Genomic DNA, 26,929 nt, shown 5'->3' on the forward strand with positions numbered 1-26,929 from the left:
CTGCTCCACTCCTTCCTGACCACGTCTCAGAGCAGTTCTACCCCAGCATAGTCCCATCCTAAACCCCAGCCAGCCCACCTTCAAGGACCCATGGGCAAGCTGGAGTCTTGACAGAAGAAATGCTCATCACAGAGCATAAACAGGCTGATTTGGAATGGATGGGCTGACAGGCAAGGCGTGTGGCCCCTTTGGGATCCTGTCCCTTCATAGGACTGCCACGCACACACCCCAGGGCGTGGGAACAAGTCAGCAGCCCCACCCCCACCCCCAGCCTGTGCTCACGTGATCTGGATCCCACTCCCGTGGCGATTGAGTGCAGGATTCCTTCGGGATGATCAAGGGGATGTTTGTGGGAGAAGCAGCGCTCGTGCGGTTCCTGGGTTAGCCTGGCTTCCCAGAAGCAGAGCCTGGCAGGAGCGTGCATGTGAGAGCGATTTGGAAAGGGCTCCCTGGAAAACTGCTGGGACCAGGGAATGTGAGAGGGCAGTGCCAGACAGAGACTTTAGCTTAGGGGACTCTCAGGGAGCGTGAACACCCTAGGGGGTCGGCGTAAGAAAGGGGATCTGAGGTAAGGTGAGCGGAGCACAGGCAGGGCTGGTTCAGGCCCCTCCCAGAGACTTTCAGAGGAGTTCTCAGGAGCAGAAGTAGCACCAGGACAATGCTTCCCCCATGGCAAACCTTGCTGTAAGTTGGCGTCTTTCCGGAGTCCTGATACCAACTCTTTGCACCTTGCTCTTGTGGGTCCCAACACACCAAAAGAGATATTGGGGCGCCAGCATCTCTTGCCCAGAAATGTGCAAAGGATAAAACAGCACCCTGGGATGTAGATCCTGCAAAAAGTGCCAACACGCTTCCCATCAGGATGGAGCTCAGGTCCTGGGAGGATCTGGGTTTGACTCCTAGCTTGTTCTCCACCAACGACAAATGCTAAGATGCAGGTAGACATTCACAGCACTTACATAAGGTGAGAATGCCGAGCCAGCTCCTTTTGGGGTAGAAGGGGCTAGAAAATTGTTCCATTTGAATAGGAAGCCCTGGATGCAGAAAGCTATTCACCACAAGGCATGCGGTGGAGCAGAATCCCAGACTCAACACAGTCCAGAGTTCTGTTTCTCTAGCCTGAGGCTTAGTAAATGGCTAATCAGGAAACCTGGCCAGTTTTCGTCTTGGGTCCTATTCTGGGTTCTAATGTACCATGAAATTCAATGCAATTCCACAGGCTCTTGTAGATTCTGGGTGAAGTATTTTCTGTTGGGAAAAACAAAGCGAGGGTTCGCATGAGTGTGTGCTTGATCTCTGTGAGCTTGGGGAAATGCGAGCTGAGCCCCGACTCCTGGGTTCCGAAGAGGCTACTGTGGCGAAGAAAGGGTGCCCCCTTAGAGGGTCTGCCCCAAGGGCACATGCGCTTTGTGAACTTGGTCTCAGTCTCCCTCTCTGTAGAGCTGTCTGGGTAGCTGTGAGGATTAGGGAAGGTTACAGAAGGAAAGCAACGACTGTGTCGTGCATGAGTAGCTCTCACTGTTTCCGCTGGAGAACTTGTCTTCTGTTCAACGAGAAACAGATGGAAGAGTCCGCACCTCATTAGAACCTAGAAGCTATGGTCCTCCCCACTCCACACCTTGGTTACCACTTCCTCCGCACCTGGGAGGGCCTCCTCCACAGCTTGCCCTTCTTCAAGGCTCCACTCAGGCCTGACTCACCACATGTGGCCCTTACCTGCTGCTCTGGCTTACATGGGGGCTTCGGTTCCTGACTCTAAATACCACCTACTCTGATCCATATTAATGGATACATTGTAAATATAGCTATAAAGTTATCATTTCAGACAGGGCTTCCCTGATGGCTCAGATGGTAAAGAATCCTCCTGCAATGCGGGAGACCTGGGGTCGATCCCTGGGTTGGGAAGAAATCCCCTGGAAGAGAGCATGGCAACCCACTCCAATATTCTTACCTGGAGAATCTCCATGGACAGAGGAGCCTGGCAGGCTACAGTCCACGGGGTCACAAAGAGTCAGATACAACTGAGCGACTAAGCACTTCATTTCAGACAGAGGAAACAGTGCCTGTGTTCATCTTCTCAAATGGCCTGGTAATAACTCCAGGATCACGTGTGCTTCCAGAATAGAGTCCCTCCCCCACCCCTACCAAAAGTCGAGACAAAGAGTCCACAGTACCCCCCCGCCCCCGCTACCCCGCCAGGAGGGCAGTCAGGCCTTTGACTGACAGACAGTGGTAGAAAGGCTCTGCGTGACTTCCCAGGATCCATCATAAAGGGCTGTACTTTATGGGCATTCTCCTGGGTGTCTGTCTTGAAACATGTGCCTTTGTAGCTCCAAAGCCATGTGAGAAGTCCTCACGTGGCTGAAGAGACCTCAAGGAAGAAAGAGGGGTCCAGGAACCCCAGAAGTGTCAGACCGGGGTGTCTGAGCTGCCCCAGCACAGGTGCCAGAAAGGCAGTGAGGGAGGGAGCTTCCTGTTTCCAGCCCCAGTCACTGGGTCACTGAAGTCACGTGAGTGGTAAAGTGAGGACCACCTCCCTGAGGCCAGAGTCGTGAGCTGTAAGCGTAAGCTGTTCTGGTTGTCTTGGGCCAACCACTGCCTTTGGGCATAGTTATTCAGTAGTTGATATGTGTAATACACACGTATACACATGCACATGTGTGTGCACATATATACCTACATGTATGTTTGGGGATATAGCCTTCTATCGGCCTCCAATTTGCGTATACACTTAAATCTGGCTTCCCCAACTTGACTGCAAACTCCAGGAGGACAAGGCTGTGTCGTCTGTGCCCTAGTTATCCTCTGCCAGATTTAAGCCAGTGCGATGGGCGTGACAACTACGCCATGCAGTGGATAGGGAACGTTTGTGTGCACGTCTGTGTCTCTGAGAAGCCTGCTAGCATTATAGGATACATTTGTGATTGTAAAGAAATCAGAGTCTTCTTGGTCTTTGAATCATTCTCAAAGGAACCTTGTATCCTTGGAGAGAACCATCTGCTTAAAATCACTGAGAACAAGCCCCTTGGTTTGCTTCTGTGTCCTAGATAGTGCAGCTCGCACTAGCCCTCCCCCCTGTAGGGATCTGATCGCTGGCCTCTTAGATTAGCTCATGATTAGGCCGGACCTTGTTTTCTTGGTCTAGGATCTGGAAGAAGTTTGTCATTTCCATCTTCAGAGGAAAAAGTAGCTTTGCCTATCTGCTCACCTTACTGTTACCTGGGAGATCAGAGATCTTCATGCAGTAAGTTTGACAGTCTGGTCATATTTATTTGAGCTATGCTAGAAAATGTAAACATTGGAGTCACTCCCAGAATAATAATTTTACCTCTTCCCAGCCACCTCCCCCCCCAAAAGAAATACATATCTTGAACACTAAAAGGATCACTTCTTTAAAAAATTATTTTAATAGGTTTTGTCCATAGATCTGCATGAAATGCCCCCCCATTCAGTGTTTACATGAGAAGAGATCAGAGGAAGTAATATGAATTTCTTTTCCATTCTTTGAAGTCAACAAAGTTATCACAACTCATTCATCTGTCCAGCGTGCCCAGTGAGCTGCAGGTCCACATCCTTAAGTCTGGGCTAATCCAGTCCTCAGATGGTGGGAGTGGCAAGAGGATGCTCATTGTCTTGGATTAGCCTTTGCTTCACATGGGATCAAGATTTTTCCTTCCTTATGACAGCAGATGTATCCGTTTGCCTCTGGTCTTGATGACATCATGATCAAGTTTATTACATCACAAAGTTTATGCCACTGCCTCTGCATCTTTTTGTCCCAAAATAATTATGTTGAATTCTTCGACTGTGTTTTCAACTCCAACCAACCCTGCAATGAAATATCAGCACACAGAAAGACATAAGCTAGCCAGAAATGACGCAGAAATCCTGGATTCTAAGGGGGCCCAGTGGCCACTAACTTATCACAGGGATGTGAGGGAGTTATGACACCAGAGCAAAGTGAAACTGTTCCCTCCTCACTGTGAACACCAGTTGTCGTATTATGAGCTTGGTTGGTCTCAACTAATTCAGGAAATGAGCAGAATTTTCCCTTACTTCCTTTTTAAAAACATTATAGATGTGATTAGCTTCATGTTCTTTAGGTAATGGCCAGATTTAGTCAAGCTTGTTTGCTGCTGTTTCTGAAGCTTCATAGATTTGTCTGAACTTGAAAAACCTTTACTAAACCCCTACCTTGTATTGCTGTGAATTTCAATCTGCCAAATTCATGTGGAATGTCAAAATCTGACATCCTGGGGAACATGTAAGAGGACCTCTAGGCTCCAAAGGAGAGCAGGATGTGATTCCACTTCATCGGCTTTAACTGGTTTCTGATGGCACTCTGCCTCCTAACACACTTTCCTGCCTCTGAGCCTTCGGGCATCACCTGTCAGAGACATCAGAACTGCCACAGATGTGTCTTTGGATTGCCTTGACCCTGAAATATTTATAGTTGAGGGCTTTGCAAGGCTGCCACGTCTCTTCCTGGAATCTTACACTGTACTGATTTCTCTCTGTCCAATCCTTAGTTTATCCATATGAATTAGTATGAAACTAGGTTGCCTCCTGGCCCTTCCATCATAACTTGCCTGCCCATCTAGTCACCTTCACTTTCCCCAGGGTGTTATTTAGTGGACCACACAGTTATTTTGGACTACAGTAGTTCCATGGAGGATTTAGTATAACTAGTAGCAAGTTTGGGGAAACATTCACGTGCATTTAGTTTACTGGACATTTTTCTGTGGCAGGTTATGATCTAGGATATATTCTGGACTTTAGACTTCCCATCATGGTAGAGTAGCTTATATTGGATTAATGCTCCTGTAGGAACGGTTATAGACTCTAAATAGAATAAAGAAAAACAATTGTTTAAAGGCTCCAGAAAGTAAATAAATAAAGCAAGCAGAGAATAGAGAGTATATGAGGTTTGAAAGAAGGAAACTATATTGTGTGAGGGCAACACCCATTGGCTTTTCCCAGAGCAAGTTCCCATGATGCACAGTGCATGGGGATAGAGCTCTAGCAGAGCAAGAGCAGTGATCTTACTGGGGCAATCCATCAGAGATTAGTGTGAGGCACTCCCAGAGTAGCTGGAATTTGGGGGATACCCCAGAAAGGAGAAATTCAGAGGGAGAGTGCAAAACATGCATATAAATTCCCCCCAAATTCTTGACTGACTCCGAAATTGTGCATGCTTTGGGTGTGTGGGAGTCCAGGCAGTTCCTGGGGCAACAGCAGCTGAAAGGCTAGAACTGCTAAGTAGACATTTCAGCAGCTACCAGCACTGGGGAGACGAGTTTTCAGTTCAAGTCTCTAAAGTTAAAGAAATTTATTAAACAGCTCAGACTTCCCATTGAAACCTATTAGGACCATATCCCAATACTAAGAATATAATAAAAATGGCCTTTATTAGAAAAAACTTAAAACCAGCATCAGATAGCACCAATAATCTAACTTCCTGCTCCAACAAAACACAACAGTCATCAAAGGAAGACCACAGAATCCAGAGTCCCTTCAGTGCACCATCCATGAAAGTGAAAGTGAAGTCATGCCCGACTCTTTGTGACCCCATGGACAGTAGCCTGCACCAAGCTCCTCCGTCCATGAGATTTTCAAGGCAAGAGTACTGGAGTGGGTTGCCATTTCCTTCTCCAGGGAATCTTCCCAACCCAGGGATTGAACCCAGGTCTCTTGCATTTTAGACAGACACTTTACCATCTGAGCCACCAGTACAGTGGATATACAACCAAAAATTATTAAACATACCTCAAGTAGCTTCTAGATGCCCTTGCTTTGATCTATCTGCTCCAAACTGTGACCAGTTTTGCTTTGCTAAGTACAAGACAGCATAGTGGCTTTCTTAAGATATCTTTCTTGTCATCAGTTTGTATTGGGTTGGCCAAAAAGTTCGTTGGGGCTTTTTCAAAAGATAGCTAATGTATGGTATCACAAAGGGAAAATGGTTTCCTCCAGGTAACATTTCTTCATGTTTCCCTCAAGGAGTGGTCAGAGATTGCCAAATACTAAATTGTGTTTTGCCAAATAGTTTATTTGGCAAAACAAACTTTTCTGTTTATTTATAGAAAACTTTCTGTAAGTTTATTTACAATACACACAAAGTTTATTGAAAGTTTATTTACAATAAACTTTCTGTTTATTTACATGTCTTCCTACAACTAGTTGTGAGTTTTCTTAGATATTTATTTCATTACTACAGACTAGATTTCAAGCTAATATTTATAAATGTGTAGCTACCCAATACATCTGCTTGAATATATTTGGCATCTTTGGATCATATTGAAACACTTTTTTTTTTATTTTTACAATTTGAGTTCTGAATATGTTTTTAATTGAGATATAGTTGGTCACTGAAGCACTTTTAATCTCTGTCCAGCTTTTCAGTGGATTACACTCTAAAGTAGGTGAAGACCAGAAGAAATTACAGTAATCACTATTGCCAGGAGTAAGAAGGGACAGTTCGCTTTATTTTTAGGATTTTGTCATCAGAGCTCAGTGCAGGGAAATAAGAAGCACACATGCCCCCACTTCCTTTCCCGTAGCCATGGCAGAGCCATCGTTAGTGGATCACGATGCTTCACCACAATGAACCCCATCCAAGATGATGCAGCCTAGCAGTCAGTCAGTACCAATCAACTGATGAACATACGAAATGACCTCTACTTTCTGTCCCTGAAACTGGTGATCATGGAGAAAAAAGAAAGCAGATTTTAAAAGGGGAAGCAGAGGAGAACTTCAGTAGCGTTTCTCATCAAATCCTTATGCTAACTACCTTTCCATCTGTAGATCAACAGAACCCTAAAGGTTGCTTCTAGCTCTGAAATGTGATGAGTTAACGTTTTAAAAAATCGCCGATTTTGAAACTACCAGTCATTTGGCGTGCACACTTCATCTTCAGTAGAATAAATGCTGAAAGAGTGAATGTGTTCGACATAGATTCCTGTAGGGAATTGCGACATTCAGAAAGAACTATTTAATTACATTTTTCGTAAGAAAGTTTTTCAAAGAGCCTCATCCTCTCCCAGGGTGCTGAGAAGCAGTGCGCATTCTTTCCAACCCTCATGTGTTGTCTTGAGGAGCTATGCAGCGGGTTTCTGCACACGTCAGCTTGTCGGTCTGCATTTCTCTGGATCAATAAGCAGACAGTGAGAACACGAGGGATGCACTACCTGGGTCAGACTCCTGTTCATCCATCCAAACCTCCTGTCTCTGCCTTTGGCACCAAGGGACATTTTGAGGAACAGAGCAGTCCAAGGAGACCATAAAGTTCTGAGCACTGCAGACCTATTTACCATAAATATTGCATTTCCTTTAATAAGAATTCATTACTGACACAGCCATGATGATCCCGCAGGAGCAGCAAACACAAGTGGCTGGCTATTGCCTCTGCAAAGCAGCCTCCTGCTCTCTGCGGCCATGGCTGTGGCCTGAGAGCACAGCATTGTTCATGGGATCACTGTATTTTTCTACAGTAGCTGCTGGCTCAGATACATGAGCAGCGTGGGTGCCTCAGCTTTTTATTATTGATAAAGAAATATGTTTCTAGTTCATCGAATTACATTTCAGGGCCCTGCCAGGCCAAAATTCTATGTAACTAATGACTGGGGTTCTTCAGTTGCAAAGAATGTCTATTCCCTTCCAGGAGGAAAGCTTGTGGGATGGTTGTTTAAAATCTTCTGCCAATATGGACATGAGAAAAAAGAGCCCTGGAGTGGAAATCAAGGAGCTTGTCTTGGGTGCTGGATGAACCTCTGCACCACAAACAAGGGGGCAAAGACGGTCTCTCAGCCTGCGTTCAGGAGGGAGGCGGTTCTGTGCTGCTGTTGACAGGGCAGGGTGCATCACTTCTCTATAAATGCATGGGAATGAGGCCCTGATTGGAGGGAAATTCACCTTAATATGGATGAATTCTCTCCTGGAAAGACTAGCATTTGTTGAAGTGGAGGGTACAAGACTGCAGAATTCCTAGTTCCCTCTGTATAAATATGGATTTGCCAGAAGTAGGCCTTGAGGCAAGCTCAAGTACAAGTTTATTTTGGAGATGATTTAGGCAGGGGAGTTGGGAAGTGAGACAAGGAAGGAAAGGCAATCAATCAAAGGAAGGTTACGAAGCCAGCTGTCACTCTGAGAAGCTGGAGCTTAGTCCCGCTGAGAATAGCAGCAAACAGCACAGAATGTGCCCTGTGACCCCACCTGTGTGGGGAGGGAGTTGGGATACTAATACACCCAACCTCCCATCAGACTTTGGTGGAGGGCTTCTCCTGGCCTTCTCGGGGCCAAGAGTCATAGAAATTCTCCAGCTTCTCCAGCCTGCAGTATCAAGGCAGAGCACCCATGGTCAGCCTTGGAGAAAGCCCTCCCGCAAAGAGATGCAAAAGAGATGGGGTTGCCCAGCATGAACATGATGGGACTCTAGGAAGGTGGACATGGGTGCCTCGGGAAATACCTCCTGTCCGTATTCTCCTTCCTCATTATTTTAATCAAAGGAGTTACCCTTTGATAATTACTTACCTGATTGTAGGTACTTGGTATTTCATAGGTATCATCACAGTTAATCCTCCTAATCACATGAACTGGTATTGTTTTCATGCCCTTATTTTGCACATGAAGAAATTAAGACTGGAGAAGTCTCAGGAATTTTGTGCAAGGCCACAGAACTCATGAGTGGTGAAGAAGGTCTTCAAATCTAGGTATTCAGGTTCTTAGAAAACCCTGGCTGCCTGATGAGCATACGTCACCACATAGACATTTGGCTGAAATGACATTTGTCAGTGAATTTGATTGGTGATACCTTTGTAGTAACAGTTGGAGGAACCCTGGACTGAGGTTCCTGGTTACCACGACCTCTGTTACATTCTCCTTCACAGAGGCGCTCTTCACAGTCTTGTTTCCACACACATGTCAACCCATTTGAGTCTGGAACTTTGCTTCTGGTTTTTGAAAGGAGGGACTTGTGCCCCCAAAAAGTCAAGGAAAGGGACAAAAAAAAAAAACAACAATTCCAGCCACTCAGGTTGAAATTCAGTTGTTGGGTATTTAATTGAATTGTGCCTCCCAGTGTCATTTTTCAGCTAATAATTCTGTTTTGGGTGCATACAGAAGCTATATCCTAGGAGAAAGGCTATCTGATTCCATTCACTCTGCTTTTTCTATTGCAGAGACATCAATATGCTAGAAAGTCAGACCCCAATTATGATGGCTCCTCCAAGAACATGGTGTGACTGTGGGCTGGTTACTTAATTTCTTTGAGTCTCAGTTTCCTCCTCTGTAAGTTGAAGATAATGATTCCTACTCCATAGAAGCAATGAAAAAGTGGTAAATACATCTTTACAGTACTCCATAAAGATTACTTTTCTGCTTCAATTTGGGATACATGTTATTGGTGTGACTTTAGAGTTGAGGGTTCCCTTGCTCCCAGCCTAACCTTTTATTAACTCCTCAATGGTCAGGACTGTGTATCCTTCATGTTTCTAGGACTGGGGCTGAGTAAGGTACTGAGAGCATGGTAAGAGCTAAGTAAGTATGTATTTCATTGCATGGTTTTGATTTGTTAATAAGTTTTCCCGTGTTACTGACAGTCCTTAGACTGAGGAGCAAGTTCGAATGATGACTTCACAGCAGCCTGCACCTGCCTGTGGTCAACACGCTCCCTGTTGCATCCCCGTGTCCTGCTCAACCTCACTGAGTCTGGAATGCCTGAAACGTCTCAAGTTGTGAATACATCCACTTTCATAGATTCTTTCACAGATAATCTTGTTCAGGGGACTTCAGTGATGACACGTGTTCATCTGATCAGCAAATACTCACGAAGCAACTACTCTTCTGCAGGCACTTAGCTGTGCACGGGGGATGCACAGAACAAATTTCCTCCCACCTTTCCTACCTCACACAGTGTAGTGGAGAAGACAGGAGAAATGAAAGATTGTCTCAAGGCAGAACCTCGTGTGCAAAATGCCATAGGGATGCCAAAGACACATTTGCTATTACATTGCTCAGAGTGGGCTTGGATATGTTGGGTAACAAACAGCCCCAGATCTCAGTGGCTAAGGAGACTGCAAGTGCTGTTTATTACTCAGGCTACCAAATGTGTACCTCAGGGGGATGGGATTCTAATATCTGACTCAGGGACCCTGGTTGATGAAAGATTCATTCCTGACATGTAGCCAAGAGCACACAAAATGAGTCAGACCCTGGCTATGGAGGTTGACCCAGGGAAACTGACGTCCTGTCGTTCTGTTCACATTTCATTAACCAAAGCATCTGCGTTGCTCCACCTAACCACACAGGAGGCTTAGACCTGTGCTCCTTCCAGGTCTTGGAATGGAAAGAATGGGTTATTTGTCCACAGCCTAAAAGACCACTCAGGTTGCAATTCAGTTGTTGGGTGTTTAATTGAATTGTGCCTCCCAGTGTCATTTTGTCAGCTAATAATTCTGTCCAGGGTGCATACGGAAGCTATGTCCTAGGAGAAAGGCTGTCTGATTCCATTCACTTGGTGTCATTCTCTTTTGTGGCCCTGGGCCTGGTGGGTGCTGCCCTGAGAGAGGTCCTGACACCCAGGAGCTCATAGGGTTATTTAGGCCAAGGCATGACTGCAGTTTATTGGAAAGTTACATGTCAGCACAGCATAACAGACCACCAACAGAGCATCAGGAGGGCTCTGTGGGGGCTGTCACCACACCTGGCAGACTTGTCTTCCCAGGGTGTCTGCCAGGGGCCGAGGGAGCAGCAAGATATATCAGAATGTCTAAAACAGAAGCTTGAAGTCACCCATTGCTACAGAGAGGAGCTGGGCAGTGTCAGGACCTCAGTTCTTGGTGCAGTCCCCAAGGGGCCAAGCAATCAAGATGCTCTAAGTATTTCATCATTAAAAAAAAAAAAAAAAAACACCTGGAGGAGAGCAGGGTGGTGTTGGTCACAGAGGCCCAGATTCCTTTCACTCAGGTATTTTCAGAGGAGCTGGGCCTTTTTAGGTGTGTTGATTTTCATCTTGAGCCGCTTCATTTGATCAGTATGCAATTAGTATGGCTAAAGATGCTATGAAAGTCCCTGTTGCATTTACAAAAAAAAAAAAAAAAAAAAAAAGGCTCTCCATCCCCTTCAGACTTCCGTTTAGACTCATCAAACTCAGGCCCAGGAAAGCAGCCAGGAGAGAGAAGCGGGCCGCTGATTGCCGTTGCCTTGGTAAGGGGAATCCGCTCCCTCCAGGCTCTGTGGTTTCCATGGGAACAGCACTGCTTGCCTCTGCCGGCTGCCTGCCCCAGGCTGGCAAGATGTATCGGAAAGAAAATTATGGGGAGAAGGAGAGGAGCAGAAAGAGACTTTGAGGATTTTGAAGGTATTTGGGGAAAACTTCAGCTGGATGTATAGCTGTTGCCTTCATGACACAAGGACCTCGGGCTCCCAACAGCCTGTACACAGGAAGCACTTATCAGAGGCTCAGGCACTCATCTGGCTCCTTCAGACCAAATACCGTTCTGGAGAAATAGACACCTAGGCAAGGCAGGCAGGAGTTGGTGATCGGTGTGTTTTAACACCAACGTCGTGAGGAATGTGTCCTCAGCCTCCTGCTGGGCCAGCATCCTATCGCTGTTAAAATGAACAGGAACAGCGATAGGTACCCAGGAAGTATGGCGTGGCAGAGGTGTTTCACACACTGCACGCTTCCCAGCAACTCTACACGGATGGCATCCACACACCTTGTCACCAATGGAGGAGGTGGGCTCAGAGAGGGGAAAAGAAAACCCATGAGTCACAGAGGTGGGCCCTGAACCCAGGCCTCATTTCCCATGGTGGGCTCATAATCAAAGCCTAACCAACGGCCACAGGAAAATGTTAAGGAAGCCGAGGCCGAGAAGCACCGGGTAGAGCCATTGGGCCACTCTGTCTCCGTACGCTTCTCTCAGAGACAGATATGGCCCTTCCGAAAGCACTGTTGGGGCTGAGTTTGTGGCCCAGAGTCTGTGCTGGCCTCGCATCGGGGATTGTTCAGCCTCAGAGAAGCTAACTCAACCACCACCACCAGCTCTTGAACCACTGGTCCAGCTGGGCAAGGCCAGCTCATGCTATCTGCAGTCAGGGACCCCATCTCCTGCCCTCAGAGGTCTTCATCCTGTTGACACTTATTAGGCACCTGCTGTATGCACTGACCCTACTCTGCGTGGACTGGAGGGAGCAGTGACAAGAAACCACAGCCATTTTTCATATGGGCCAGCAGGCAGATTCAGGCCGAGAGATGAAGTGACACGTTGGCAAAAGCCACACCACGAGAGGCCTGGGGATGAACCCCACATCTCCAGACACCTGACTGGGGGCCCTTTCCTCGGCCTAAGCTGACCCTTGCCTTAAGGAGATTAAACACCATCACATCAAACTGCTTTAGAACCAGGACAAAGCAGCACTTCATGAAATGACTTTGTACTGGCAGGCACTGTGTGGGGTGCATATGGGGTGGAGAGGGTTACTGATGAGATAAGTGATGAGCTTTGGGGGCTTACCCCCAAAGAAGCTGCTGCCCCAGTTGGGTCTCTAGTGATGGGGCTGCTCCTGAGCACGTCCCCTGTGGCTAGGGTTGTCAGGTACTGGTCTTTGCCAGTGAGTCACACAAGCTTGCAACATGATGGAATTGAAAATGATTACAATGTTCTTTGCAAGTCATGTATTAATTAGCTCTCTGAAATCATCGTAATAATTCCATCATCAGCCCAGTACATGTTTTCAGAAGAGCTGTCATAAAGTGAGACCCACATCAGGTGAGGCTTCCTGGGGAATTCTTACCTAGCCATTCTTTCCACATGACTGGGAACCACCAAGTAAGAATGTTGTCGTTCTGGAAGCAATTGGAAAGCATTTAACTGACTGTCCTCTGCCTTCCAACCCTCACGACTGGTCACACCCACCCTTTGTCTCAGCCACTGCCCAGTTACCTCTAGCTCGGGGAGGAGGTCTGGCAGAGCCAGCCACTCTGCTCACAGCCCTGTGCTTCTGCAGTGGGATAGTGATAGAGCCAGGCCTTTGCTGTATGCCATTACACTCTACACCGCATTAGCAGGCAATGGTTTTTCAGGACTGTTAGTGGTCCTGCTCCGGAGAAGGCGATAGCACCCCACTCCAGTACTCTTGTCTGGAAAATCCCATGGATGGAGGAGCCTGGTGGGCTGCAGTCCATGGGGTCGCAAAGAGTCGGACACGACTGAGCAACTTCACTTTTACTTTTCACTTTCGTGCATTGGAGAAGGAAATGGCAACCCACTCCAGTGTTCTTGCCTGGAGAATCCCAGGGATGGGGGAGCCTGGTGGGCTGCCATCTATGGGGTCGCACAGAGTCGGACACGACTGAAGTGACTTAGCAGCAGCAGCAGCAGCAGCAGCAGCAGCAGTGGTCCTGCTCAACTATTGGTCGACACTGCAGTGGGCCCCCCCCAAAGTGACCAACTGTCAGTGAGTGACCATTAGTGGTCCTTCTCAGCCAGCGGTTGGTGCCGCCGTGGGCCCCGCTCCCAAGTGACCAATTGTCAGTGAGTGACTGTTAGTGGTCCTCAGCCATTGGTTGGTGCCGCCATGGGCCCCACCCCCAAGTGACCAATTGTCAGTGAGTGACCATTAGTGGTCCCACTCGGCCATTGGTCAGCACTGCATTGGGTCCCACGAACAGGCAACCAGCTGTCAATGAGCCACCAATCATGGGCATTTCAGCTGACAGTCAGCAGAGTGGTGGTCATCAGGTGAAGAGTGAGATAAGAGGTAGATCCTGGCCTCCTCCCAGGGTCCTCCAGCTCACCAGGCTTGGGCCAGCAGGTAAGCTGGGGGTGCCCAGGCGCCAGGCTAGGACTGTGTCCTGCCAGGCCCAGTCCCTGTTGTCTAGGCAGCCTGAGGAGCCTGAGGGCCAGCTGGGTCCTGGGGGTCTGGCTCCCTCAGCTGTGACAGCTAGACAGGGTCTGGAGACTTGGCCCTGAGGGAGCCCACAACTGAGCTCTGCCTCTTCTTAACCAGGCCCTAGACCTCGGAGGGTGGAAGTTGTGCCTTGGGACCTGCCCTTTCTTGTCAGAAGAGAGAATCACATGTTTGGTGGAAATTGACAAGCATGTCATTCCCTGACCATGACCTGACCTCAGGAATAAAGGGCTTGACACCAGGAAGTTTGCAACAACAACCATGCCTCTCCCTCCCCTTTCCTAGAAAAGGGCTTTGCTGAGAGCTTTCAGGAAGTTTGGGGGTTTTAAGGCATGAGCCTCGCTTCAGCCTTGCTAGGCCCTGCAGAAAATTTTTCTCTGCTCTGATCTCCAGCATTTCCATATCATTTGGCCTCACTGCGTGTCAGGCACATAGACTGGCATTTGGGTTACAGGATCATCTCATGGAGAATTTCATTGATTTTCTTCTAGCCAGTCATGGGTTCTGACAGCAGGAGGCACCCTTGACCAAGGACTGGGAGTTTCCAGCTGGTAATGAGTAAGACACCAGGCCAGGAAGACAGATCAAGAAGGGGACACCACCAAGCTCCCCCACTCCCCTGAGCATTGAGGAAGGAGGAGCCTGAAGGAGAGTGTCCTGGTCCCAAGCCCTACCCTCTTACCCCAACCCCCCGCCCCCCAACACCTCCTGGGCCAGCACTTTGGACAGCACTCACTGTGCCCATCCAGAGCCAGCACTGGGCTCTGTGGGTCCTTCCCCATCCAAGGGCACAGCTCTCAGCCTAGGCCTATCCAAGAGCCCCAGCCAGGTCCCAGGGTTGATTGGGAATCCAGATCTCTGCTGAGACCCTCCCCTTCCAAACTGAAAGCCCAGAACATCCATCTGATCCTGGTCATTCCACTCCTGAACTCACTGTTGAGCACCCAGGACATTTAAAATAAAAATTGTTGTTGTTCAGTCACTAAGTCATGTCCGATCTTGTGATCCCATGGACTGCAACACATCAGGCTCCTCTGTCCTCCACTATCTCCTGGAGTTTGCTTAAATTCATGTGCATTGAGTTGGTGATGCTATCTAACCATCTCATCCTCTCCCACCCCCCTCTCCTTTTGCCTTCAGTCTTTCCCAGCATCAGGATCTTTTCCAATGAGTGGACTGTTTGCCTCAGGTGACCAAGGTATTGAAACTTCAGCATTAGCAACAGTCCTTCAAAATGCCTCGATTCAAAACATAAAAATGTATCACTTACTGACATGGTGCCCTTGATCAAACCATTCTTGGGGGCTCTGGTAGAGAGGCAAGGATGACAGAACAGGCACGGTGTGGGCATCTTGCAGACTGGTAGGGCTGCCTGCCCCACGGCCTTCCTTCCCTCCATCTGCTGCCCTCAACAGGAGGGGTAGGAGGGAAGGCAGTGGCTGACTTCCATGTATCAGTGCCAGGATGCCCCTCACATTCCTTCTCCTCCTCGTTGATGGTAAGTGGTCCCCACTCATGGCAGTTTTACATGATGCCCATCACAAGGCAGACCCTGGCTTCAGTTTCCCAAGGCTGTCCTGATGGATACAGTAACCTGCATACCGGCCCCTCTCCACCTCTGGGGGAAGGTGGGCAATGGATTGGTCACATTTACCCCTGCACTGCCCAGCACTGAAAAGCCTCACGGCAGCTGCACAGATTGCTCCTCTGGTGTGTGGGGGCTGAATTTAGATTGGATCAAGTCCCCACTAGGAAGAAGCCGCCTGGAAGGAAGAGGTCACCAGGTGAACTAAGATGGGCAAGCAGTGCCAGGAGCCGAGAGGTCGCAGGCGTGAGGGCGTCGTGGCTGCTCTTCCGGGTGCATGGCCCTCACTGTGGTTGCGCCAGCACGCCGTCCAGTCCTGCTGCCGCTGGGTTCCTCGCCTACAGTCCAGAAGCAACAGCCTTCTGGGAGGGTTGGAGGCATAGTGGGTGTCAAGCACGGGGAGGGTGGGTGCCATCTGGCCCGGAGCAGAGGCCACTGCTATGCTGCTGTGGATTCTGCCGAAACCTGTGCACATGCCCAGCTGTCAGAGCCTCTGCCGCTGCCCACCGCGGCCAGCACAACCCCAGGGCCCATCAGGAAGGAGCGGGGCAGCCATGGGCGATGCCTGTTGTCTTCAGAACCATCGAGTGGGGTGCCGCTTCGGCCAGATTCAAGTGCCCCCAGTGGGAAGCAGACAGTGCTGGGAAGCCTGGGCCAGAGGGTTGAGGGACAGGCCTGCCCTGCAGGGCTCCGCACGGCAGCCCCCCGTGTCCTGGGTTTGGAAAGTGGGCAGAAAGGAACATTTCTTATGTGTTCTGCCCTGCACTGGACTTCCTGGGAAGCAGAGGGCAATGTGGTATATAAGTAGGAGGCAGGAGGAGGGAGTATAAGAGGCTAGGGGGCCCCCAGGCAGGGCAGGAGCACGACAAGGAAAAGAGGGCCAGACAGACAGTTCAGAGAAAGGACTTAACCCTGCATGTGCCACAGACCCCCGGGTAATCCTTGAAGCCTGCAGGCCTCTGCTTGGGAAACGTTTCAGTATTTGCAAGGACGTGTGATGCTGCAGAAGGAAACTGATGCGCTGGAATGAAGACCTGCACAGTAGTGGTTCCCAGGTGTCCTCATGAACCTTGGTCACAGGTGGCGAACTCCACGCTGCCCCCATGTTGAAGGGGGTGAGCGGGAGCCAGGCAGATGGTAGGACCGTGTGTCCTGAGCATGTCTGCTGGGGTCACAGCCCTGCGTGTTTCTAACACAGCTGAGATTTGTTGCCTCTATTCTTATCAGGAGGAATCACCAAGTTCCCACTTAGAGATCTGTGAACTTTGAACTTACAAATGTCATTTTTCCTCATCCAAGTTCATAGTAGACTGAGGAAGGCAGTGCTCTGAAGGCTTCCTGTTCTGAAATGTTGTCACCTGTGTGTATTGAGCTGCTCTTCTCTCTCCATCCCGCAGCCCTGCACGAGTTCCCCAATGACATCTTCACCAACGAGGACCGAAGACAGGGGGCGGTGGTCCTTCACGTGCTTTGTGTAAGTACCCTGCTGATGGCCCCGCCGCAGGGCCCGAGGGAGGGCCTGGAAGTGGGGGGTTGGGGGGTGAGGGAGCAGAAGGGTTTCCCCTCCTGTTCACACACCTGCTGTGGGGTCTGTGAGCCCCAAACAGGTGATCAACAAACATGCTTTTTAAAAGGTGTGTTTTATTGAAGCATAGTTGATGTACAATGTTTTGGGTGTACAGAAAAGTGATTCAATAATATGTGTGTGTGTGCGTGTACATATATATTCTTTTTCAGGTCCTCTTCCCTTCTAGGTTGTTATTACAAGATATCAAGTATAGTTCCTTGTGCTTTACAGCCGAGTCTTCTCGTTTGTCTTATATATGGTAGTGTGTATCCAAAGGTACTGTCTTTAAGAGGCCACAGGTGTGTACGCTAGGGGCTGCTGCTGCTGCTGCTACTAAGTTGCTTCAATCGTGACCAACTCTGTGTGACCCCATGAACGGCAGCCCACCAGGCTCCCCTGTCCCTGGGATTCTCCAGGCAATAGCACTGGAGTGGGTTGCCATTTCCTTCTCCAGTGGATGAAAGTGAAAAGTGAAAGTGAAGTCGCTCAGTTGTGTCCGACTCCTAGCGACCCCATGGACTGCAGCCTACCAGGCTCCTCCATCCATGGGATTTTCCAGTCAAGAGTACTGAAGTGGGTTGCCATTGCCTTCTCCAACGCTAGGGGCTACATGGACGTTTTCTTTCCCCGATACCCATGCACAGGGCGTGGGCTCTGGGGTCAGAGTGGAGATTCTCTCTGATGAAATGCCACCTTCCTTGGGAGTCCGTCCTTCCCCAACCTGCCTCTGTAAACTACCTGTCTTCGCATGGCTTTACTTTTCTCTGCAGCGCTGAGTACCCTGTGACATAATAGTATCTAGTTCTTTGTTTATTGCTCATCACCTTCTCTCCCACAGCGATGTAGTTTTTTGCACAGCTGGGATGAGAATAGGGATGTAGTTTTGCATGTGGCTTCCTCTGAGACCTCTTCCTGTCATGTGGTGGGGCAGTGTCTGACACATAGTAAGTGGTCCATGAAAATGTATTCTGGCTCTTAATCTCCACCCCTAGCCTAGCACTTCATCCACAGGCCCAGTGGATGGAAGGAAGGCTTTTGATTTTCCTTGTCCCCATCCAGAGAATTGGTGGGGCGCGGGGGGGAGCAGGTGCAGGGGTGACGCTGTCTTGAAGAAGTAGCTGCAGAACTGGTAAGACTCCGGGCACATTCTCAACTAGACACATCAGTGCTCTTTCCCGTCTCCATGGCACGGGCTCCGCCTGGGTGCTCTTGATTCCATTTTGGTTATTTATTGCTGTGAAACGTTCTCTGAATTGGGTGACATATCAGATAACCACATCCTGCCGCTTATCAGTTCCAGGGATCAATAGTTCAGAAAGGGCACAGAGGTGGGTGCTGCACCCCAGGATCCAGGGCCCAGGATGGGAGATTTGGATGGCTGGTGGTGACGCTGATGGCTGGGACTGGAGCCACTGCTGCTGGAGGACCCCTTGAAGAAGGCTCATCTACTCCCGTGTCTGGTGTCTGGGCTGCAGTGCCCGGAGGACTAGCCCCGCTGGGACTGCCAACTGTGTGGCCCCTCCAGCATGGCTCCAGGTGGCAGCCCAGGGCTTGCAGAGGGAGGGTTGCGGTGAAAAGGAGGAAGCCCATGGCCTGAATGGCACAGCCTCTGAAGCCACACGAGTCATTTCTGCCAGCCTCTATTGCAGTCACAAGCCCACCATAACTCAGGGGAGGGGACAGAGACCTTATTTTTCCATCCACACCGCGGGCTCTGGAGTCAGACCAGGTGTGGGGTAGAGCCCGGTTCAGCTGTCCTTGCTTTGTGAGCGACTTCTGGCAATATATTTACCCTCTGGCCCCATAAGCTGCCTAAGCATGACTCCTTTCCTGATGAAAGCCGTCAACTCTACAAGTCTTTCCCCACTTACCCCAACCCCTCTAAACCATCCACTTTATAAAAGGCTCGAGGGGCCCCAAATGATAAAACAGCCTCTGCAGGCCTCCTGCCCGTCAGGAGAGTCACGGGCACAGAAGAGTTACTATGGATGCCAGCTGCCACTCCAGCACCAGGGAGCCTTCCCTGTTGCTAGGCTGAGAAGACCCAGGTATTACATCAGACCCGGGACTCCCAGCCACCTTGGCGCCCTGATGCCTTGAGAGTTGAGATGAGGTTTCCACTCTCAGCCCAAACAGCACAAGCTTCCGTCTCCCAAGGGGTGTTGCTGCAGCCAAAGGCAGGGCCCTTCTGCCCTCCTCCACTCCCCTCACCATCACCACCCCGGGATCCTCTGAACCCAGCTGAAGCCAGAGGAGGGTGCGTTGCCTTGTCCTTCGTGAGCCAAGGGTCCTGTAAGGCCTCTGCCATCTGAGGCAGTGAGTTCCCAGGCAGGCATGAAAGCTAAGTAGCCAAAGCAGGATAATTCCAGCCTTTGCTTAAAGGTACTCTTTTCCCCCCTTGCCTGCTGCTGCTAAGTCACTTCAGTCGTGTTCAACTCTGTGCGACCCCATAGACAACAGCCCACCAGGCTCCCCCGTCCCTAGGATTCTCCAGGCAAGGACACTGGAGTGGGTTGCCATTTCCTTCTCCAATTCATGAAAGTGAAAAGTGAAAGTGAAGTCGCTCAGTCGTGTCCGACTCCTAGTGACCCCATGGACTGCAGCCCGCCAGGCTCCTCCGTCCATGGGATTTTCCAGGCAAGAGTACTGGAGTGGGTTGCCATTGCCTTCTCCCCCCACCCCCTTGCCTAGAGGAGTGGATATAAACCTGCAGCCTCACATTTTGTCATTACTGGTGTCTTATCCCACAGCCTGCCCTGCCCTGGGCGTATTGTGGAAACCACAGGGCAAGGAGTCTAGGGGCCAAAGTCAGTGTTCACCCCTTGAAGACCATGCTCCAGCACCTGGAATTCCAGAATTCTCCACCCAAACAGCCCATGTCTGCCGCCAAGGCCCACTCAGGCTTCCTCCCCAACCTGCCTCTCAGAGGGAGGAGACCCCAGTGGAGAAGCCCAACCTGCTGCCTGGGGGATCCACATGCAGGCAGGTGATGCAGGGCAGGGGTCCCAGGCTCGGGGGAGGAGGAGCCCCTCTGCTGCCTCTAGTCAGGCTGGGCCTGCTGGTGGCCTCCTCAGAGTCAGGGAACAAGTTTATATTGTCCACCCTCAGAAATATAACCCACCCCACCCCCATGCTGCAGGGTCACATGAGCCTCACAGGAAACCCTCGTGTAGTGTCTGGCACATCACTGGCACCCAGCACACCTGGAGCTCAAGAACTGTCAGATCATATCGTTGGGTGTAGGAAAGGCTGCCAGGGCTATCCTGAGCCATCCCCGTCGCCAGTGGGAAACAATTAAATGCATGAGTCAGAGCTGTAGGAGCTACATATAGAGTCCTACTCTCAGAGCTCTCTAGGAAGCATCTCTGAGCCCCATGAGGATGGTGGCACTGGGCTGGACCCTTCTAGCAGTCTGGTCACAGCTCACTGTATTGTTCTGCAGGAGCCCGCTGTATTGGAGGCAGATGCCCCCTGGATGGCTCCCGCTACATGTTAGTGCGGCCATGGTCCCCCCCAGGGCAGGAGGAGTGAAATGAAGGCTCCCATAGTGGAGTGAGTTTGAAGAGTGGGCAGGCGTTTTCCAAAGGAGAAGAGGGAAGGGAATTCCAGGTAGGAAGCAGAAACCTGTGATGGAAGATGTAGACCCTGGAATTCAGGATCTAGAGAGAGTAGAAACTATGGTCTGAAGGGTGGGAGGCCCCAGGAGGTGACTCAGGCACTGGCTTGAAAGTGGTCCCTCCTTGCCTGGGGAATAGGGTCAGGCACAGCCAGAGGCAACTCAGAGCACTCTTCTCCCCTGCCAGGGCACAGAGGTCCAGGAAGGGCAGAGGACGGCTCAGGGCCATACGGCTGGGGTCCCAGGTACCCTGATGGACACCCCTCAGGATACCCCTCAGGACACCCCTCAGGGCATCGTAAATGGGTGTTTATGTCATCTGGCCTCCTCCAGTGAGGGTTGGCAGGCCCTCTTCGGGAGGGTCCCAGAGCTGTGTCCTGTCACGCAGGCCGCCCCAGAGAAAGGACCCCAGGGACCAGCTGGCAGTGATTTGGGATCTCCACCAGAACACCCAGGCCTTTTAGCACGTGTCTAGAAACCTGATTAAGCTTCACAGCTAAGCTCACACACCCCGTCGCACACAGGCATTGTGAGTTTGCTTTTCATGGGAGGCTTTCCGCACAGCCCTTGCCTTTGGCCCGGGGTCACAGAGGCTCTGACTTCCTGAAACTACACTTTAATCTTCCCTGTCCAAGCTTGCCTTTATCTCTCTCTCTCTCTTTTTTTTTTTATATACTTCCCTCCTTTTTGTGAGCTTTGTGGAAATTAAGCAGCCATTTCTCGTTAAACTTTCCCCGCACTGTGACTTTAGTTTTCCTTGGTTCTTCCGGGTTTTGAGGCTGTCAGAAACCTTCAGGCCTGCGATTCCACTAGACAAAGATCCCTTCCTACTTTCTTTACCCAGGGGTTCCTTGTGCTGTGCTGTGCTGCGCTGAGTCATGCATGACTGTGACTGTAGCCTACCAGGTTCCTCTGTCCATGGGATTCTTGTCTCCGCAAGAATACCGGAGTGGATTGCTGTGCCCGCCTCCAGGAGCTTTATCCAACCCAGGAATTGAACCTGTATCTCCTGCATTGCAGGCAGGTTCTTTACCCACTGAGCCACCTGGGAAGCTCCTGGTAGAGTGGAAATCAATCATCTGCAAATTTCTATCAACAGTGAATATCCCCAGGAAAACACACTTGTCTGAGAACTTGCTTCACCGTCTGTTCTAATGTTCTAATGTTGATCAGGATACCCTCAGTCAGGTCTTCCTTAGTCAGGGTGATTGAAGCACAGGAGGGCGGACAGATCTCAAAGGAAGTTGCAGCCTGAATTCCAACTCCAACTTCACCACCCTCCACGTGGAGCAGGGTGAAGGCTAATTTTGACGTGTTCCTGAAGAACGGGGAGAGCCCATCCCAGGTGGGGAGCACTCCCCTCTTCTCCTTGCCTCCTTCGAGCTAAAGTCCCCTTTCAGTCCTGGGGGAGGAGCTCTGGAAGAGCCTTACCGGGTGGATATCTTTTCCCTGGAGCCTTGGCAGCTTCCAGTCATCTGTTTAATTATAATATCTTAAGGAATGGTGTCCTTGGATCCTCTCCCCGCCCTGGGGCTCAGAGTGCTTTTGTTAAGAGCCAAAGGATAAACTAATTGATGCACAAGCCAGTTCTCAGTGGTTGGAGGGGCCAGGGTGCCAGTAGGATGTAAAAGGGGCCCTTCTTGCCCCCACCCCTACTTGGAGAGGCAGCTTTGTACATCAAAGCTCCACCTCAGCCCCGGGGGTGATTTTTGTCTCTCCAAGGTCATTCCTTTCCTTTTTTGCTCTGAGACTGAACACTAAGTCTGTAGAACTGTGCTATCTCATCAAACCTAATGCTGATGAAGTTGTTCCCTCTCTGCTCTGCCCAGTAAGGGAGCTGCTGGCCATGTGAGCTACTGAGCCCTTGAAACTTGGTTAGTCTAACTGAGAGGTTAGTCTGATTTTAAATTTTATTTTATTTTCATGAATATAAATTAAGTAGCCTCAGGAGGAAATGGAAACCCACTCTAGTATTCTTGCCTAGAAAATTGCGTAGGCAGAGGAACAGTCCATATAGGGTTGCAAAGAGTTGGACACAACTGAGCAACTGAGCATGCATGCATGGCAAGGGGTTCCCCTAGAAGACCTAGAGATTCTAATTGACCATCATCCCTCCTTTTGCTTGCATTGTCAACTCAAAATCACAAAGCAGATGTGGTCAGGAAAAAAAGGTCTCCAGGAAAGAGGCGCTACTCCTTTACCCTGGCATCTGAGCGATGGCCTGGGTTTAGCAACTCACACACATGGGATGCATAGAAGGCACTTATAGGCCACCAGGCGTCCAAGATGGGATTTTTTGGTTGGGGTGGGGGCAGTTATGTATAGACTTCTTCTTTGTTAATATATATTTTTATTGAAGTATAGTTGACTTACAATATTTCAGGTGCACAGTAAGGTGATCCAGTTTTGCATATACACATATATTATTTTTCAAATTATTTTCCATAGGTTATTATAAGATATTGACTATAGTCCCCTGAGCTAGACAATAAACCTATGTTGCAAGATGAGATGTTTGATGAGAGAAAAGGATACCCAGATAAGGAACAGGAGAGCTTGTGTATCAGCAAAGTGCTAGGGGCTTTGGAACAAGTCCCAGAACTCCTGGCCTCGATTTTCCACATCTATAAAGTAGGGAGTGCATAGTAGATGCTCAAGAAATGTTAGGTGTTTTGGTCCTCACCTTCTCCCCACCCTACATCTCTCTAAGGGTGGCTCACCTGTGCTTAGCCCACCACAAAGGACCAGAGTCAGACCCACTGGGAGCCGGCCCCATCCTCATGAACACCAGGACACGGGGGCCCAGAGCCCTTTCTATAGCTCCAAGGCCAGGGTCCTTAGAGAGGAGCTGCCACAGGGGTTTCAGTGTATAAGGGGACCCACAGGATCTGGTCAGCAAGGTCCTGGCAACAACTCTCTGGCCAGGCAGACGTGTTTAGTTAAGGGATTTCACCCTGGAAGAGAAAAATGATTAGAAGAGCTTGTGGAATTTCCTGTTTACTTTTGCAAAAGTGCTGAGCATGTCCTTAATTTGTCAGTGTCAACACAAAGCTAAAACTGGTGTCCAGAGAGGATTAGCACAAAGAGGGTAAATTATGTTTCGAAAGATCTTAAGTTACTCACTCCTCTCCTTGCGTGAGACCCAGTTCAGACAGCCAGAGTCTGACCATCAGGCCTCACTGGCTGCACACAGATTGGCCAGTGGTTGCTTCCCCAGGACCTCAAGCTGGATATAAAGCCTGGCGGTGGTTTAGAGCGTACCTTTTGAATGAAACCCACCTGAGTGTTGGTCCTGGCTTTTCCACTGATTAGGCGCACAGCCATGGGCGATCTGCTTCGCCTCAGCTTCAGCTTCACCGTCAGTCACTGGAGGTGAATCTGGCTGCTATCAGGAACATATGAAGGCATGTGGGCAGAGCTCTTGGTAGAGTATCTGGCGCTGCTGGGATAAGGCCCCTCTGTACCCACTTAGTATTTATAGCTTGGTGTGCCTGCCTGAACCCCAGTTCCCAGCTCCCATAACTCCAGGCTTTTGCTGATCCCCAGACCCCATTCTACGAGAATGCAGGGCAGCCCAGAAGTAGCCCTCAGTCAGAGAGGGGTTGATGGATAAATACCTTGGTTCCCTTATGTCTCAGATGTGCGCATGGAAACACATTCAGCCCTGTCTCCCCCAGGTGCCCCAGCATGTGCTTGTCCAGCATCTTACAGATAACACACCTGGATCAGCAGCTCATTCCTCCCCGATCTATCTTCCTGCTCTTTTCTGGATGGTGGGGAGGGGTCACTTTCTGAGACTCCTCCCTCCCAGCTAAAAGACTTGCACTATAATCCTGGAATCTAGTTCTGCTTCTAGGGCAAAGGCATTCAGAAAACGAAGATCATGGCATCTGGTCCCATCACTTCATGGGAAATAGAAGGGGAAACAGTGGAAACAGTGTCAGACTTTATTTTGGGGGGCTCCAAAATCACTGCAGATGGTGATTGCAGCTATGAAATTAAAAGACACTTACTCCTTGGAAGGAAAGTTATGATCAACCTAGATAGCATATTCAAAAGCAGAGACATTACTTTGCCGACTAAGGTCCGTCTAGTCAAGGCTATGGTTTTTCCAGTAGTCATGTATGGATGTGAGAGTTGGACTGTGAAGAAGGCTGAGCACCGAAGAATTGATGCGTTTGAACTGTGGTTTTGGAGAAGACTCTTGAGAGCCCCTTGGACTGCAAGGAGATCCAACCAGTCCATTCTGAAGGAGATCAGCCCTGGGATTTCTTTGGAAGGAATGATGCTAAAGCTGAAACTCGAGTACTTTGGCCACCTCATGCGAAGAGTTGACTCATTGGAAAAGACTCTGATGCTGGGAGGGATTGGGGGCAGGAGGAGAAGGGGACAGCAGAGAATGAGATGGCTGGATGGCATCACTGACTCGATGGACATGAATCTGAGTGAACTCCGGGAGTTGGTGATGGACAGGGAGGCCTGGCGTGCTGCGATTCATGGGGTCGCAAAGTCGGACACGACTGAGCGACTGAACTGAACTGAACCATTATTATTGGAGTTCCCTCATGGCTCAGCAGTGAAGAATCCGCCTGCCAATGCAGCAGCCGCAGGTTTGATCCCTGAGTCAGGAAAATCCTCAGAGGTGGAAATGGCAACCCACTCCAGTATTCTTGCCTGGAGAATCCCATGGACAGAGGAGCCTGGCAGACTATGGTCCATGGGATCACCAAACAGTTTGCACACAGACTGAGTAAACAACAACCATTATTATTATGCACATCTGTTCTCTAAAACCCATGCGGCTGTAGAAGATGCAGAATTATGAGAATCCAGCCCCTCTGGGCAGATGCTACGTGTGTTCATCTACTGTCTCTTTGGTTCACATCCTGAACCTAGTGCAATAGAGAGAAGCTTAGAGAATGAGCTTGGAGCAGACAGTGTTACCTTTGATCGAATGAGGAGCCCCAACTGGTGATGGGAGAGAGCAGGCACAGTGCTTAGATACCAAATATTTACCTATCAGGACCGGACACCTGCAGCCTACTGTATGCTTCTCTTCATCTTATTTATCTATCAATAGTTTGTCCTTATTGATAGTAATTTATTATTATTGGTCCACTTGTCCCCACTCTATTTTATTTTTCTTTATTTTGTTACCTACAAGGCAAACTTAATTTATGTGTTCCTCTGAGATGACATTGCCAACAGTCCCAATGTGAACAATATTCTATACAGACTACAGTTTTACAGTATCTTTCCTCTGAAACCACTGACTCCAGTTACATGCCTTGTCTCCATGCTGCTGATGCTGCTAGGTAGCTTGGGCTTTGCAGAGCCCCAGGGAGCCATGTCTGTAGCCCCTACAGAGCTGTGTCTGTTTCCCAATTTCACAAAGACTCAGAGTCCTTCCTGAACATGTGCTCCAACATGTAGCATCTGAACAAACACGTCATTGGTGACAATCACAGTGTTCTTTCCCTGAAGCATTGGCCTCTGCCTGCTGAGATGTTATATCAGCAGCTGGAGCTGGTGCCTGAGTACAAAAACCACCCAAATGTGTTCTCAGTTAAGGAGTGGGCAGAGGTGGGTGTGGGGTATAGCTTTGGCTAAGCCCATTCAACCTGGGGTGCCACAGTGAGGAAGGAGCCAGGATTCTTCTGCCACGTCTCCCCCCATCCCTGCTTCCCTGAGATCCCAAGAGCTTCTCACCCTCTTCAGAGGCTCCTGAAGTGTTTCCAGAACTGTTCCCATTGCTAGTCCTCTCTTGTTCTTACACTTAAGGAATCTTAAGGAACCCCAAAGATAACTTGCCCTTTCAATAAGTGGCCCCTCTTTCATTGGGGAATTTAGAACCAGATCCCAAGGAGCTGGTTTAGGGGATATTTGGAGTAAACTGTCAGCCTTTGAACTTGCCTCTCACTGTCAGCCCAGGGACCAAGATTGCACCCACCCACCCAACTCCTAATCCAACGGGTGTGTCCTCCACTCCTGGGACACCTGTGACACCGTCTCTGAAAGTCTTGTTTCCTAAAGCTTGCTTCATCTTACTCCCAAGAATACTAGGAGCTGTTTGCAAATAGATTTCTTGATGAAAGGCTCTTTTGCCTGGAAATGACAGAGCAAGAATGCAAGTTAGGTCCCCCTGTGGCCTCATCCTTGGCCCGTGGCTGGGGATGCTCTTCATGGACTCTCGTAATGCATTCTCAGAATACAAGGCCCTCTCCTGGCCCAGGGGTGGATTCCAAAGGTA

The 26,929-nt window shown here is 49.6% G+C and overlaps 1 protein-coding gene across 1 annotated transcript in view; it reads left to right on the forward strand.

Moving 5' to 3' along the window:
* Positions 1-26,929, forward strand: part of SLC24A3 (solute carrier family 24 member 3) — a 425,626-nt gene that overhangs the window by 246,133 nt on the left and 152,564 nt on the right. The window contains exon 3 of the mRNA XM_069547821.1: positions 16,894-16,970. Coding sequence (XP_069403922.1) covers positions 16,894-16,970 — 77 coding nt within the window. The remainder of the gene's footprint in view (positions 1-16,893; positions 16,971-26,929) is intronic.

Source organism: Ovis canadensis, chromosome 13 (assembly GCF_042477335.2).
Source record: "Ovis canadensis isolate MfBH-ARS-UI-01 breed Bighorn chromosome 13, ARS-UI_OviCan_v2, whole genome shotgun sequence".
NCBI classification, from domain to species: domain Eukaryota; kingdom Metazoa; phylum Chordata; class Mammalia; order Artiodactyla; family Bovidae; genus Ovis; species Ovis canadensis.